The 17,777-nt window shown below is 39.7% G+C and overlaps 1 protein-coding gene across 1 annotated transcript; it reads right to left on the reverse strand.

Annotated features, from left to right (window-relative positions):
* Positions 1 to 1,358: 1,358 nt before the first annotated feature.
* LOC140235517 (large ribosomal subunit protein bL28m-like) lies at positions 1,359 to 17,477 on the reverse strand. The gene is made up of 8 exons (XM_072315541.1): positions 17,337 to 17,477; positions 12,002 to 12,104; positions 10,430 to 10,583; positions 6,045 to 6,186; positions 5,158 to 5,304; positions 4,385 to 4,517; positions 4,120 to 4,168; positions 1,359 to 3,388 (listed from the first exon to the last, which is right to left on the reverse strand). The coding sequence occupies exons 1-8, from the start codon at positions 17,451 to 17,453 to the stop codon at positions 3,325 to 3,327; spliced, it is 909 nt and encodes a 302-aa protein (XP_072171642.1). The 5' UTR covers positions 17,454 to 17,477; the 3' UTR covers positions 1,359 to 3,324.
* Positions 17,478 to 17,777: the final 300 nt, after the last annotated feature.

Raw genomic sequence — 17,777 nt, forward strand, 5'->3', positions numbered from 1 at the left:
TTTACTCCCCCTCCAAGGACAAATTATACACGTAGTTTGTTGATTGAGAATGCCAATGAACAATTGTTAAGACCAAATTCATTCCATCGTTCATAAACTTTAAACCTCATATGCAAATGCAAAACATTGCTTGGGAATTCTGTAGTTCTGGTAGTTGTACACATTGCACAATTAATAGGGTGATTAAATGTGCGTGTAATTTGTTTCTTCATTGTTAGAAACGTGAATGGAGTAAATGGACTAACTGGATTGATGCAGGCACCCATAATGAAGATTGTTGCAATTTCCCTTGTTATTTGTTTCCATCCTGTTCTCAAGTGAATAACAAATCTACTCCCAGTAACTCATCTCAGACATTTGTCTTAAGAATGCCAAAGAGTACACACGTTTTGCCTGTGTGCACAGTTTAAATTGTTCATGTCAGTCTGCATCCAAGAGCCATTGGGTGATTTCAAGTTCGGTGCTAGTGCTAGTGCTAGTGCTATCTCAGCACTAGCACCGGCGATAAAACCGAACTTGAAATCACTTCAGTGTTGGGAGTTGACCTCAAAATTATGACGTATTTCCCGTAGTTGGTGCTGGGTTCGGTGTTGAACGTCGTCTGCTGAACCGAGCTCCGCCATTTGTCTGAGCGATTTATGTGGTTTTTCCCCATTGACTAACACTAGCCCCTAGGGATTATCATTTTCTTCATTTCAAGTTTGGTGCTGGTGTTAGCGTTGCCATGCAAGACCCGTATTCACTTCCATAATGCACGTTTTACGTGCAAAGTCTATGCTAATGCAGTGGTTGCCCACGTAAATGTACACAAACACTCCAGACATGGCTATATAAATCTGAGCCTGGGAGCAAAATTAAGATACAGTAGTTGTATTTTGGGGAATGGATGAAATTTATGGCATTTTAATCCGTCTTCCTTACTATGATATGTCTTAAACTTGAAGCAGTTTTGGCTACATCTTTTAATATTTGACTGTAATCACACGCCATCACTTTTTTCGTCGTGCAATTCCCGCAGAGCTCGCGGTGCTGTGATTCCAACACCTAGTGCTGGTGATCGATAATTTTGATCGGTATCGCCTCGTTAATCTGACCGTCGGTGTTGGAGCTCAAAATTACGACGTATTTCCGGTTATTTGGCGGCTAGCACTGGCACTAGCACCGAACTTGAAATCACCCATTGTGAATGGTTGGAAGTCTGACAAAATTGAGGACTCCTTAACAATTGATAGTGACAGATCAATTCACGATGGCAATTTGTTTTTAAAAGGGTATAAGTGTACAACCTGTGCGTGTAATGTTCAGTGATATTGTAATGGTCTTATTATGAAATAAAGTTCATGTAACTACACTGACAGATACAGCATTGGACTTCATGTATTTTTGCTTTTATCCAGTCTCCTTTTATTTCTGTCTCTATAGGGACACATCAGTATTGCCCATTTTAACACCATGTACACAAATTTATGACATTAACCTCATAATTCATCAACTAGTAGTACAGTGAACTTAAAAGTAGGCCCTAGAGTAGTCCATAACATCTGATTGTTTGATGCTCAGATAAACAATAGTTTATTCCCAAATGTATTTTGTTCCTCCTTTCAAATTCATACAGAATTTGGAAGCTGTGACAGAAAGCTCATACTGTACACACTGTTTACGGTTCTTCCTACCTCACAGAGATCATCTCGTAAAGAAAAGAAAAAGCCTGCCTAATCTTGCAAACCAACAATACGTGTATAACTTGATGAAGTTGTAAAGACTCACTTTGCAATGTGAACCACTTTTATGAACATGGGGCAGAAGAAAAGGTGCAGTGCTTCTTTTTACGTCATGGCAAGTTACACTGTACCTACTGTCTTCTGGGTGGGCGTTGAAAATGCCACATTTCACAACTACAGCATCACTTACAGTATTAATCGAGTGCAATTGATCATACACCATACAATTTAATTAAGTGACCAATCCAAAGTATCTCCCTTGACAGAAACAACTAATCTTGACAAACCCACATGCACAGTTTCGGTTGAGACCTAATTTCAGATTTCTAACATTTTTTGGTGAGATAATGAAAAACTTGTTATGAAATATGAAAGAGTATGTACATGTAATTTTAAGAGGAAGTCAGCGTTAATTTGATGAAAATTGGTTTTGAAATGGCTGAGATATTCAAAAAAGAGCGATCCTTATAAAAGGTGGGACCCAGCATTTATTACGATTGCTTTGTTTTACCTTGTTTTTGGGTGCCTCAACCATACCAAAACCGATTTTCATCAAATAAACTTTGAATTCCTCCTAGAATGGTATCCTGTACTACAATGTATTTCATAAGTGGTTTCCTGGTATCTCAAAAAAAGTTAAAAGCAAAATTCTCATCTCCACCAATACTAAACTATCCCTTTAACAGCCGAAAAATTGACATTCTGGCACAGAACTGGGCACTCAAGTTTCCTCTCTTTGAATGACTTTCATTTCGCATCTGCAAATTGTCAAGATTGCCAGACCTACTGCATTAAGAGCTACAGCCCAGAAGACTAGACGCAGGTGTGCTTTGTACTGTAATACCATTTTACATGGTCCTTTTTTGCATCTGTGAGAAGAATCCACAGAGGAACTGAGAAATTACATTTGTTTTTGGTTGGGCTTTACTACTCGATACTTTCAAGCAATTTCCATGTTATCATAATTGAATGTCAAAGGTACACGATAGATGCAGTTAATTTCTAAAAAGGATTACTGTAGAAATGTATAAAGGCCCATCTGTGCGATTGCAGTTGGACTCCAGCCCTTACTATAACCATTATGCACAAAGTTATGGTTTAAACAGTCGGGGAAGCACTGATTTTGCTGTGACACACATTTTCCATAGACACCTGCCGGAGTATAAAACCTGGGACTAGTCTCCGTTCAGTAACATGCTACAACAGAATTGCTTCCCAAGTTTGAGCTGCACAACGAATGCTCTTGTATATTGTATGGCATGGTGATGGTTTATAAAGCATGGCAGGGCCCTCTCTCTATCCCTTGATAAACAGACCAGATGTAAGCAGGCCATCCAGACAACTGCCGCATCATCTTCCACAGGCATGGAAATGTTGTCCAGCTTGGCTCGGCTGTCAGAGACCGTAGCATCACTCGTCACAAGTCAATCGGCTGTCACACAGAATTTTCCAGGTACATACAGCCTGGCTCACACATCTCACATCATAAAGTCATTAGTGAGACTGATGCTTGCGATTTCCAGCACACTCCGCAGAGTAGTCCCAGTTCTTATTCTCTTGATTTCTTAAAACAATGTCACTAATGTCACGGATCCTGCCGAGGTCATACTCTCGTACCTTCATCCTTCCCTGACCCACCTAACAGCCTCTGTAGAAACGGCTTCGCTCTGTGAATGAAAATGATGGACAAACACATAATGACTGGAGTCTGAAATACAGTGGACTCCCGTTATAACAAAGTCCTCAGGACCGGCAGTTTTCTTTCATTATATTAAAATTTTGTTATAACCAAACAAATAAACACTAAAAAACATAGAGCGGGTAATATTATGGTCTGAATTTTTACTTCGTTGTAACCAGAATTTCCTTATAGCCATGTTCGTTATAATGGGAGTGCAATGTAATGAATTTCTGCCACATAATAGCGTATATCCTTGTGGGATAAAGACTCAAAGGAACCCAATTGAAAAAAATATATAAAATAAAATGATAGGGTTGTAAAATGTACATTGTATGTGAGACATGACTTTGATTACTAGCACAATAATCAAAATCCCTACATTCACAAAATTAAGAGATGTTATGCACATGGTAATTACTACTCGTGCATTATTTATGCAAATATTTGCTTCATTAAAGACTGCTGACTTGAAGAACATCCTTTTTCTCTTTTTGCGAAAGTTTTATTGATTTGACATTCTATCTTAATATTTTGAAGGATTTCAATGTTTGTTTTTAAAAGAGAGCAAAGTTGATACAGCAGCAAACATTTTCTGATTTAATCAACTTGAACAGACATAATTTATCACATATTCGTATACACACCTACCCTTGGCAATGATTTGAAGTTAAAAGACTGAGAACAATATGATGGTATGCACCCACAACTTATACTCACTTCTCTTCATCTTCTTTACTGAAAGTGTAGAGACCATCTCCTTGTTGCTCTATACAAGTAAAGAGAGAGAAAGAGAAAGAGAGACAGGAATGGTTAAAAAAACCTGGTTAATAAAATACTTATAAATACATGCTCTGGGAATAAAGGTAGACTTCACCACTCATCCATGATTCAAATTCATGGAACAGCAAACAGCAACGAAATAATATGCCGGTATTCACAGTTCAAATGCCTCAATCGAGGTCAGGTGAAGACTTAAACGTACCTCTGAGTTTTGCTACCAGTTCCTCGGTATAAACATCCTTCAGCGGCCTGATGGGATTAGCTAATCTCTCGATCTCTCTCTGCTTAGCGAAGGCTTCTGCAGGAGTGAGTCCAACCCACTCGGCTTCTTCCTTCTGAAGGTCAGAAAAGTAATAATTAGGAAACATTGTATCGGACTGGTTTATTCCACAGAATATCAGCTAAAGCTGAAATACCACTGCATAAAATATACAGCTGACATAATGATTCAAGTGCCATCCATATACAGCTTATTAGGATTTCCTTGCCTAACCTTTCAATTTCATGTGGTCAACACATTCCACACCACTCAGGCACTCACTGAACATAACCTTTGACCTTGATATTTCCATATGACTTTTCGGGCTGGAACTATGGCTGAAGAATGACATTTTCGTCCTCGACCTTTCATTCCCCTTAAATTTCATTTCACATGAGTACTTTGTATTCATACATATATCTCATATTCACATATCAATATTTTACATTGATGCATAAGTCTTATCAATCAGATGATGGCCTCAGCAGTCTTCTTGAGGATTACTGCACAGAGAGTCACAGAACTCATGAATTATATCAGATAACATGACAATACTAGAAAAGCACTCGGAGAGCACAGACCTCTGCCAAGCCAGCAACTCATTTCCACCCTTACACGCATGCAATTTCCCAATGTTATGCCACTGCACCACGCTTTGCCCAAGCGAGCGAGCAGAGGACACGCTTTAGTGCATGTATGTAACTCTGAACACTCACTGGTATGACAAATTTCTGGTACTTCTTCAAGATCTTCTCCTTCTTTGCTAGGTCATCTGGGTACATATCCTCAGGGCTGGTCAGCCTCAGCAGTATATGTCTCTTGATAATCATCCCAACTAGAGAGTGAAGCTCCTCTGCTGGAGTCTGGAAGAGGATGAAGGGGGGGGGGGGGATCCAAGGAGAATTCATGTATCAACATTTTGCACACGTCTTGGGCCTAATGCCATACACGGATTTGCCATCATTAGAAGTCCAAGTGATTGTGTAATCGCCATGGCAACAACTGAAACACTTGGGGCAGACAAGCTCTTGTTGCTTATTTTTCTGTGGTCACTGCATATCATGCAGTTGACAATATTGTTATAGATTACTTCATGCAAAGGTCAACCTGTCCTCCAGTACAAGAGTACTTATCACCATTCTTGATTTTGAACAAATCAATTTCAATCCACTACTTCACTGCATGAAAACACTGGAGTCTATTCAATATTGTTTTGTCACATGAAATTTGTTGCCAAAAATGATAGCAGAAGGCCAGGCAGTTTTTCCTTTCCTTTCAAAAGTTAAAAGCTGTAAAAACATCTTGAAACTGTATGATAAGAGAAACAAGTGCATACAAAGATAGACAAACTATGACTCTTGTAGTCCAGTGTTAAAAAGTCAATGATTCTTGTCATTCATTTGTCAGCTGGACTTTAATATTTACAAATTATGAAATCTCTCTAGCCTGATCTACAATTTAGTTACTAACTTTTTTTTTGTCTTTTTAAATGGAAAGGCTACTGTTAATTTGGACTGATATTATATATACATATAAAGAATACTATAATCACACTTAATGACTAATAATCAAGCCACTTTATTTGAGGCTTTAAAAATCTCACCTTCAGGATATAGAAATCAAAGCCAAAAGCATCATCAATCAAGTCTAGCACCCTGTTAGTGGTCTCCAGTTCAAATTCCTTGTCCAGGATCTCACTGTAGAATTTCCTCTTGGTGATGAAAGGCTTCCATACCTTCTTCACCCTTGAGATGTTCATAAAAGTTAAAGAAGAGACACTCAAAACATGAGCTTGAGTAATGAATGAAAAATAGTATTATTCATGAAGAAATCCATTGAATTATTTGTTCAAACTCTGTATGTGACCCTGCATCACAAAACCCTCAAAAAGTCACCAGACATAGATTTTTAGTTAAGGGCAGATTCTGAAAGAGCAGACTCTAAGCTTTAAAATGATATATAACTCAATGTAAATGGACTCCCCTAACCTATCTGAATACTGGAAAGAAAGCACACACTCTGGAAAAGTGTGAACTGAGAAAAGAGGCTCTGAAATACAGTGTCTATTCAAGTGCTAAATCTTTGCCAAGCCGTGCTAGCTGTGCCAAAAAAGGGACAAAACATAGGATGTAAACCACTAGAGGAGCAACAATGAAGGGATTATCAGATTAAAGTGAAATTGAGCATGCTCTATTACCACATTCTGTCCATGATTAATGCCAACTTTCAAAGCAGTAGCGTTATCCTTTCAAATGTTATTAGACTTGAAAGTGAAGAGTGTGCAAAGGATTTCAAGATATGGAAAGGGGTCTCTTAGACATACCTGATCATTCTACTCTCCCCCAAAAAAGGGTTGTAGAAAAAACTGCTGAAAACACACTTTCCCATTCATGTTATGACCCCAAACTAAAAAAAGAATAACGTAGAAGGATAGATCTTTCAGAAAATATGAAAAACTCAAGATTGACTCAGTTGACCTACTTCACCTTTTTTGAGCCCTCACGGAAAATCAATGGGTGCGACTTTTCGTTCGTTTTGAGATGCACCATCACATATGAACTTTATAAACATACTGTAAATGTAATAAACATAATAACAGACAGAATAAATAGTGTGTCTGGTACATTTGTATCTCAAATTCATTTATCATGATTTATATATAATATATATATATATATATATATATATATATGATATATATATAGCATATATTATACAAATAATGAATGTTTATGAGTGCAATGGACAGAATATTTCATGAGGTGAAAGATGAAATGATCCATTCAACGAGGCGCAGCCAAGTTGAATGGATCGAACATTTCATCTTTCACCGAATGAAATATTCTGTCCATTGCACGAATGAAAAACATTTATTATTTGTTTTATATAACGCCTGAAAGAAATCCTTGTCCTTTCATGTTTTATTAATTTAGAAACGAGAGAATCTGAGATCGCGAGAGCGCTCACTGAGTGCTTTAGCCTTTACGCTATTACATGTATCAGTAGCGCGCTGTCGCATACATACACTGCAACACGCACACAAGCGTATACACGTAGTAAGCCAGGCTCGCAGTGAGCATGCAATGGAGCAGATCGTATGGATCCAAAATTGCACGGTAAATGGAACCACAATTGCACGGATGATGACGTCATAGTGAAATAGGCCGAATAATCAATGTCAAACAACCAATCAAATGACAAGGATCTCTTCAGTCGTTATATAAATATATATATATATATATACATACAGTTAAACTCGCATAAGTCGATCTTCTCGGGACTGAGCAAAACACATCGACTTAGGCGAGTTTCGACTTGTGCATAAGTCGAAATAAAATCGACTTACGGTTACACCACGCATACACGTGTATAATGTACATGTATGTTGTCTACGTAGGAGCTGAGAGCTGGAGCGGTGTGCCCGATATTTGCCCTTCAGCAAGACGCTTTATCCACTTTGAATATTACCGTTATTCATTTCCAAAATTAAGAGCAAACATCTGACATTTATTCTAGCATCTTATGGAGCCGATTGTTACCGCTGTTCATTTCCAAAACTGAAGGCAAACATCCGGCTTTTTGTTGTTGTTGTTGTTGTTGGCACGGCGTGCGTTTTTGGCGACCCCGGTCGCATATTAACCATTCGCGAAATCGTGATACGATTCGCGAAAAGACTCCGCTAAGTAAGGCATAGATCGCTACACTCGGCAGAGGCGATACGTCGTCCTTTCACCAGGTCTGGGTAACGGAAACCAAAATCTCGCGTGAGTTCTTGCGTTACTATCGTTAATGTCAACGAAACATCGTTAATTTGCGCTTGGGATCGTTACTCATCGTTATTACAAACGTTAATTTTCCCGATCGTTAGTTTGCGTTAATAACGATTAAGGTGAAACCGCTTGCGTAAATGAAACGGTAATGTTTTTAACGCAAAGTTTCTTTTGGTATATACTGCATGTAAATAAAAACTGTCGTCTCATGATTTTGACAGTGATTTATTACACAATAAAATCTTATTCGACTTAGGCACAGAGAATTCAATGGTTTTTCCGTGAAATTGTTCTTGGAATTTCATCGACTTAGGCGAGTATTCGACTTAAAAAATTCGACTTGTGAGTGAATTAATACACGTAAGTCAATGGGGAAAAATCGGGACTTTTTAAAATCTTCGACTTGCGCGATTATTCGACATATGCGATGTCGACTTAGGCGAGTTTAACTGTATATATATATATATATATATATATATATATATATATATATATATATATATACAGTATTCATCGCATAATCGGGACAGGTTGGGAGTAGCAAACACGGCCCCTTTAAGCGGGGTGCCCGATTTCGCGATGAGCACTCACCATACACTAACGGCATACGACATGTACATTATGTAGTGCACACACACACACACACACACACACATGCATACTGATGTACCACTACTGTACATGTACATGAATACACAACCACGCTACCCCTTGGCGCGACCCTCTAGCTGTCCCTGCATTCTCGCAATGATGTAGAGTAATCGCAACCGGGTTCTTCTTAAATGTCACCTCTCTTTGAACACAAAATATGTGGATTAAAAGCTAGCACTTTCTTAAACATTCGTAGAATTCTTGGACACGTAGGGTGTTCTGTATAAATACATATCCACAACCATGGGAAATGATTACCCAGAACTGATGTGGGAACGTCAATGAAAAATCCTTCAATCATTCAATCATCACGGTTTGATTGTTTACTTGCCGCGATCACTGCACTGTGTGTGTGTTGTAGCGATCTAGCTCGCCATTATACACATGTACAGAAAAGCGAAGGCGGGCAGTGAGCTGAAATGTACGTGTACTGGATGGACGGAGGTCAAAACACACCAGTCCGAAGCTTGCTTTGTAAGTTTGATGTAAACGACAACTGATAGGGAATCTTTGAAATATTGTTGTGGTATTTTGGTAGATTTTTTGTGTAAAATATCAACAAAATCAAAGATCGCTTGAAGAAAAATTGTCCCGTTTATCAGAGGTCCCGGCCCGATTATCCAGTGAAATTAACGTGCATTGGAAATGTTTCTGGGAAGCGTATGTCATTTAAGCGAGGTTCCCGATTATCAGATGCCCGATTATGCGATGAATACTGTATATATAGCATGCAAAACCACATGCACTCAATGGACATTCTCAGTGCCAGGCCCAGTTGTGCAACACGTAGTGTATGCGTGCTGATCAGAGTCTCGGCAAGATCCCTTTAAGGTCAATTTTGTTCTATTTCTTATTCTTTGTGGTTTTCTCGAGTTTTCTCGAGTTTTATAGGGCTACACTTTATGTGAGATCTTCTTAGAAATCTAGTGGGTAAGTGATGAGAACTAAACTACACAAAGAATGATATGTAAACAGCCTCTTGTAAACTTGATATTCACATTGGAGAGTGAATTCTTTTTACTTTGCAATGTATTTGGGTGGCTATGACTTGAGAAAAAAAAAAGTTAAATGTAACATTACAACCACCATCACTATGTCATGTCTACAATATAGAATCAAAAATTGGTCCCAAGCTTTTGATCAAAGACCCTTTTAGCCTTCTTATGAGGCATTTTTTTTTTAAATCTCAGATGCAAAACCACCCAACATATTACTTTCAAGGGTCTCTGAAGTAAACGACATCATACCATCAAACTTGTCTGTAGCGGCCACCCAAGGGAGATGAAAAAAAAAAGAAAGGCCATTGTAGACTGACAGGTGGCCACTATAGACACTAAAGGGTCGTTAACATGGCTTTTCTCTTGGGGGATTTGTGTTTAACTGTCGCATAGGGCAGGTGACTGCTATCTAGACAGTTACACTGGCTATAGGAATATCATTTATGTCCAGCATAATGGACAGGTATATGGTTAAAAATGGAGTGCTGTGTGCCCAGATGTAGCCTGTTGCTCCTGATATGTATTGCATGACTACTGGCCTTTGTCTTTACAAACAGTAAATAACATACCTTACACCCTTGGTTTCTTTTGACTTCCTGTAGCCAATGATCTCTCCTTCTCCACCCCAAAGACCAAACTGAGACTCTGGAGGATGGTGGACTTGGATGGGAACTCGATTAACTCTCTTTCTGTCACCTGTCAAAGGATCCTTCTCCCAGTCCACTGGATCACATATGTGATAAACAATTACAAATTACCATACAAGCAATACTACTGGAAAGCAATAATGACTCAAATGTGAATGATGACATAGAAGATGGAGAATGGAAACAGGTAGAAGAATAAGAGAAAGAAATATGAAACAAAAACAGGAGGATAAAGTAAAGGTGGTGTCTACACAATGTTCAATAAAACACTTTTTAATACATCCCTGATGCACAGTAATAACAGCTATACTGCTGCAGAGATCAGTCTCAGTTTGAGCTTAGTTACCCTTCCACATACTACATGTAGTTACTACCTTTACATTCCATGAGAGACAGCATTCCCTTTTTATGCACTTTGGGAAAATTACAACAGCAAGGTGAAGCTCTGGGAGACACTCTCACAGCAACTCTGTCTAGTGTCATGAATGAATTAAGTTTTTAAGTGTTGTCAATATCAGAGGTATCTATCATTTGGTGTATGTGTGTGTGGGGACTAGTTTGTTTATGAGGTTCATTATGTAACACACACCTCCCAACCTTTCTGACAGAAAAATAGGGGGATTTGGCTTATATTAGAGTAGGAAAGAAAGAGCAGTTCATCATGTGTAGTAAAATTATCAAGAAAAATAGGAAACTCCTATTAAAACAAGAGCTGGGAGTGGTCAAATTCAAATTCTTTCCTCTGAAATCAGGATGGGGGGGGGGGGGCTCTGTGACATAGCATTTACTAAATATTCATGGTTGCTGTCCACAGAATTGTTATTTCCTAATGTCTCCCTGTGACCTGAAATAGAATATTTCTAGTCATTATACTGTGACATAAATGAGGCAAACAGTTCTGTGGTGTTGTTGTCAAGCATGGATCTTCAGTACAAACTGTATAGCATGATCTTGACATCATTAAGACTGAAGTCCTACGTACATGCACAACATAATTACCGGTATATTAATTTATTATCCAATCTATTATTATATCAGGGCACTTACTACAAAATGGTACTTTGTGAAGTTCTGACTTCTAAGCAACATGTACTTTGAGGTCTCAAGGTATTGTCAATTAATACTGTAATATTTGTGGCCTTAAACAATGTGAAGCAAGTGATCTACTCATACATTGGTTATAAAATACAGCAAAGCAAAGTTTTTGTCCAAATGTACTGCATAATAATATGGCTCTTTCCTGGCTGAGAGCACCACACTGTAAATGCACTATGATTGTATAGATTGTCAGTGCTCAATCAAAAGGCTAAAACTGCTTGCCAGGATCTTGGCTAGGACAAGGCCGTCAAAAACAAACAAACAACCCCCCCCCCCCCAAAAAAAAAAAAAAAAAAAAAAAAAAAAAAACACCAAAAACACCCAACAACAACAAACAAACAAACAAACACACAAAACAAAACAAAATTCTGTCCAGATGTTAGTATTGTTACCTACCTCCATTGTCTTTCCAGTGTATTGCAGGACCTTGCATGCCTATTCTGTTCCACTTGAAGTAGGCTTCAGGCAAGCGAGAACCAACCCCTTCTCGATAGATTGCCTGAATTCAAAGAGAAACTCCTATCAACAAGGGGCTATCACCTACTGACACGAGTAATACAGTACAGTGTACTCCGCTGGTGTACTCTCAGGAGGTGCTTTTGTTATTTGTTTTTGAAAAGGCAGTAGATTAGCACAATCTAGTTTGTGCAGACAGTACAGTGCACTCCGTTTAAAACAAACATGGTTATAACAATATTCCGGTAATAGTGAAATAAAAATCCAGGTCGCAAAATTATTGGCTCTATGTTTTTTCATTGTTTATTTGTTCCATATGACAAAATTTTGATATTACAAAAGAAAACTGCCGGTCCCGAGGACTTCATTATAACAGGAGTCCACTGTATAATTTGACAATGATTCTGAAACTCGAACTCAATCTAAGACCTAAGCTGCACCACCAGATTACAGCATGAAGCATGAAGTACACCAAACTACAGCATGAAGTACAAAGTGTAGAAGTCTATATCATATGATATACATAGAAAATATGTAATTTACCCCACGCATACAGGGCCTAGCCCCAACCCAAACTGTTAACTTGCCTTACAATCTTCAGAAGTGAAGGACACAAGTGAAAGCAGAAGTAGACTGTAAACTTATATTCATAATTTATAAACAAAATTAAAACTGTGACTCCACAACCCCAACCTAAAATTTGCACACACTGACATTTTCAACACATACTGTATACGCCGTTATTTTCGCATACAGATATTTTCGTGAATGACGAGGTCATAGACATTTTCGTGAGATGTTGTTTTCACGAATCGACGCCGATGCTTACGTTAATGCTCTATTAACAAAGCGCACGGAGACAATTTCGCGTGTTGTTAAATTCGCGATCCAACTGCAATTTGCGAAATTCGCGAAAATTAAACCCTCGCGAAGATAACGGCATATACATACAGTACTACACGTATCATTAAATACAATCTTGTAGAAGGTTTATCTACCTACACTCGGGATTACTTTATCGAATCGAGGGGGGGGGGGGGAGGGATAAATAAATGAAACTCCTGGTTCTATTCTATGTTCTGAGTTTACAATCAGACCCAATATGATCAGGACATGAGTCACAGCGTGACTTTGGCGCTGGTGTACTTCCACATTGCCTTGTCAGTTAAACTCCAAACATGCACAAACTCACTCTACATATCCAACAACTACAAATATTTGCATCTGAGTGAGACCCAAGTCCAGTACAAATCAAATTTTCAGCATTTTGACACTTTTACAGTATGTTGATTACAGCAAGAACTTTCACTCTGCGATAAATTAATTGTACAGGAGCAGGTAGAAAGCGCAGCACAGTAAGAACACATTCACGACAAGCAGCCAACGCTGCGATTGATCTAAATGGAGCGATCTCATAGTGATCATAGCAAGTTCTTCTATGGTATCTTTAAAATGATAAACCTGTTTTCCGCCTTTCCCTCAGCTTGTCTGAGTCTGGCGGTAGCGACTGATTGAGGCTTGGGGTTCTTTGTGTTGCGTGTGTGTGTGTGTGTGCGAATGAAAGAAGATTGTGAAAAAAGTGGTTCTTTAAGACAAGGGTGAAAAAATATAAAAAGAAAGGACAGGAAAAGGCGGGAAAAGAAATGAATGAAAAGACACTAAGAAGGTAAACTAGGGAAAAATGAAACAAATGGTTTGCACAATAGAAGGTACACAAAAGATAATGGAAGGAAGGAAAGAAGATAAACTTGCATTATAAACATGTTGTAAAGAAAGTCAGGAACATATATATGGATCTACCTATGTTTGAAGAGAGGAAAGCAAAGGAAAAAATAAAAATTGAATACAAAAAAACACTAGTAGAATAATAGAATGAGAGATGAATCATACATTTGTAAGTGGGTGAGCCAAGATGAATAGGAAGGAACGAAAGAATTATACAGGTTGAAATAGAAATAAAGAAAAGGATGCATCAAGATATTAGAGAGGGAGGAAAAAAAGGAAACTAAGGTAGATGGAGGGAAAATAAGCCATGAAGGAAACAAAGAACAATTATGCAGAAAGTAAGATTGAACAGGAAATTGAGAAAGTTACACAAGAGGAAACCCACATAGAAATGATTGATAATAAAGAAGGAAAGGGAAATTCAGGAATACCTAAAAATGAAAGAAGAAAATATAGAAAAGAAAGAGAAAGATAAAGTGGCTGCAAACACATGCGCATGTGCTCAACTGCTTTGTATCGAACTTGAAGCTACTACAAGTACCGCAAGACTTGGTTTGCCGAGGAAAAGAGAAAAACAAATTCTAGCTTTTCAAAGACACCATAGAAAAGGCCGCTGTGCCCACAACATTCACATCATGCGATCGACCCTTTGGCTTTTAAATAGTACATGCACTGAACATATTCACACTATGCCGATTGCTTGTATACAGAGAGCAGCATATCAAGAGAAAGTTTTCTGTTGAAAAATGGGTAACTTGCTTTAATCGTAATGTTTGGTCTGTGCGTGACCGTTGGCAGAGCATCCCTACAGGAGCCAGCATCATAGCCTTCGGTCTGTATTATATGAGGGGATCCGTGAAGCCAGACGCAGTTGCTCCACGGAACATATCCCCAACGACCAGATACAGACCGACCGATCTTTCGGTCAATAAAGGAAATAGAGTCTACAGACTGTACTATATCATTCAGTGGCGACTACACTAGTAGGGTGTCTGGTAGATTTTTGCAACTGGAGAAATACAAGTCATTTCACACTAAAACATACATATCCATAATGTCCATAGTTAACATAATTCATGTGCAAAATTTCTCACCATAATCATGAATAATGGTGAAGTTATGAGCAAATAAAAACAGGGTATTTTTCATCCTCACGCTGTCAAAACCTTGGCTAAAAAGTGGGTCGCGAGCGTAATGAAATTCACTGTCAAGCGCACTCCAGTGGGCGATGCTATTCACTGCGTTTATCACATTCAAAGCGCGCGTGTTTCTAAGGCTAAGCGCGCATCCTTGTCACCTAGTACACACCTACCCAGCCAGCTGTGCGAGGCCCGCTTCGATCCCGCGGCACGCACTTGTACTTGCACTCGCACGCGATTTGTACACACGGGTTTACGAGACCGATGACCCATCATACATACAAACGTATCACAAACGTAGGTCTAACAGCGCGGCGGAGTAAAAGCGAACACAGTAGTGGTGCGTGTGCGATACTAGTACAGCGTACATGGAGACGCGCACATGTACCGGTACTCACATTACGTACCGGCGGTGCGCTATAGCAGCTGTGTGGAGGCTGAACATCGTACCTATGCATGCAAAACCGACTCGACTGTATGGAGCTTCGCGTAAGTGCGCGCCGTAACCACGAGTCATGGCGTGTAACTACGTGTCTAGACTTGTAGGCCCCGCCTCGCTTAGTTCGCTGATGCTGTTACTATGCTGACAAGGGTATCTTAATTGCTATTTCGCGGGTTTATCCTGGGGAATAAGCGAAAAACCAATGCTATTTTTGGATTCAGCACCATTGAATCCTCCTACACAAGTATGGCCAGTTTCACAGTCGGACGGAACAGCCGAGTTATAGCGATGTTTAGGCTTAAATCTGAATTTAGGTAGCAATACGTCTTGATATCTAAACTCGGCGTAGGACGAGAAGAATGACACCACCACAAGCTTTCATATGATACCAAATTTATGGAGATTTGTTCCCAGGATAAACCCGCGAAAATGCCTGAAAGGTGATTTTAAGCCAAAATTGTGGGTCCACTTTTTGACCGAACGTGCGCCCTACGTTTGCCCATTGCCCAACACGCACTGAACGTATCTGGTAGTCGTAAGTTTATTTGAAAATGCTAGCGCTTTTGCATTCAAAATGTGACTTTCGTGATATCATTTAGTTTCGAAGATAATATGATAGATTTCTCCTATTGTAAAAAATGTTTTGAAGTAGTTTTATGTTCTGTAGATGCATATAGACCTAGAAAATCTAGGTCAAAGATGACTTGTGAACTGGCGACTTTTGCGTGAATTTCGAAGGGATGACAAAGCGCATCGCGCTACCGACGCCCTAACACTAGTACTATCTACTGAGTAGAAAAACAAACTGGATCTAGACCATCTATTTACTATACTCAGTATATCATTCTTATATCAGTTCGGGAAACCCACTCACAAGGGGGCCCCTCCTTATAAGTAACCCGTCCCCCTTATAAGTAACCCCGTCCCCCTTATAAGTAACCCCCGGGGCACCCCTTATAAGGAGTCTCCACGCTTTTTTGCAATGCAACGCGAAAATGAAAGGACTGCGGCAATTCGCTTGATTATGTCCATAAAGCTTCACAAGTTTCCTAGTTACTCACGAAATTTGAGCAAAATCGGCGGCGCGGCAATGTTTGAGTGCAGACGTGGCGACTGACCTCCGTACTCAGTCGCCACGTCTGCACTCAAGCATTGCCGCACCGCCGCGCCTGGCGACACTCACGCCAGTAATCGCTCGCATTTCAGCATTCGCATGGGTCGTTTGACATCGCATTTAAATCCATGATTTTAGATATGATGCCTCAAACCGATTTTGCTCAAATTTCGTGAGTAACTAGGAAACTTGTGAAGCTTTATGGACATAATCAAGCGAATTGCCGCAGTCCTTTCATTTTCGCGTTGCATTGCAAAACAGCGTGGAGACTCCTTATAAGGGGTGCCCCGGGGGTTACTTATAAGGGGGACAGGGTTACTTATAAGGGGGACGGGTTACTTATAAGGAGGGGCCCCCCTTGTGAGTGGGTTTCCCGAACTGATATACGTAGTCGTTCATTAGGTTCTAGACCTCAATACGTTTTTTAGTAAGATTAACCACAGAAAAATTTATGTGTTGGTGTTTACTGTATTACTATCAGTATCATTGTATGTTGGGCAGCGGCGGGGTCACTGGCCTGGCCCTGGTGCAGTTAAACTAGCGCTCAGTGTGACATTAGTACATGATCTGCACTGCATTTGCTGCATTAGTAATAACGTTAGTAAAATCATTCAAACAGACTCCCTAACACGTAACAGTTAGCATGGTTAGGCCTAATCGTGCTATTGTTAGCTCCCAGACCCAGCCCAACCAGCTAACTAGGCATTGCCTTCTTGGCTTCTAACGTTACATTACCGGTAGCCTACGTCCATCCCACACAATATTGAACGTATAGGACTAATTCGGCATGGGTTTTACAGTGAAGCCAAAGATAGCTCTTTATAAAACTACGAAAACGTATTTCCTAGAACTCACCATGGGATCTTTTTCCTTCTTTCCTCTCCAAACAACATTATTTGGTATGCGAGCCCGTTTGAGATTCTCAGCAATAACATTGTACTTCAGGGAAATGTTTGTCATGCGGGAAGCCATCTCCAACTTTAGGTTCAGTGTACGATCTTGAAGTTTGGCATCACCAACGATCTTGATCTTTCCTAGATCCGCCGTCGTCTCTACGTGCTACCGATCTTTGGCATCACCACACTCACTACTGCATGCTACGTGCTACTGGTTACACACGTACGGTACGGGGTGTTGCGTGTGTATATCCCCATTGCAGCACGCAGGATAATTTCTGCGGGCGGACGTCGCATGAGCGAGTTTCGCGCGCGTCTTGCATGCTGGACGCGTAATACTAAAGTTCTACAATAAACATGAATTCCGTGGGACCTGCGTGTCAGACGCGTGGCTCGCTCG

The sequence above is a fragment of the Diadema setosum genome, chromosome 11, assembly GCF_964275005.1.
Source record: "Diadema setosum chromosome 11, eeDiaSeto1, whole genome shotgun sequence".
Taxonomy (NCBI): domain Eukaryota; kingdom Metazoa; phylum Echinodermata; class Echinoidea; order Diadematoida; family Diadematidae; genus Diadema; species Diadema setosum.

Coding starts and splice junctions, on each gene's coding strand:
- LOC140235517 (XM_072315541.1), bottom strand. CDS start 17,453: ATGGCTTCCCGCATGACAAACATTTCCCTGAAGTACAATGTTATTGCT. Junction 12,105..17,336: donor AGAAGGAAAAAGATCCCATG/GTGAGTTCTAGG, acceptor CTTTGAATTCAG/GCAATCTATCGAGAAGGGGT. Junction 3,389..4,119: donor AGTAAAGAAGATGAAGAGAA/GTGAGTATAAGT, acceptor TTTCATTCACAG/AGCGAAGCCGTTTCTACAGA.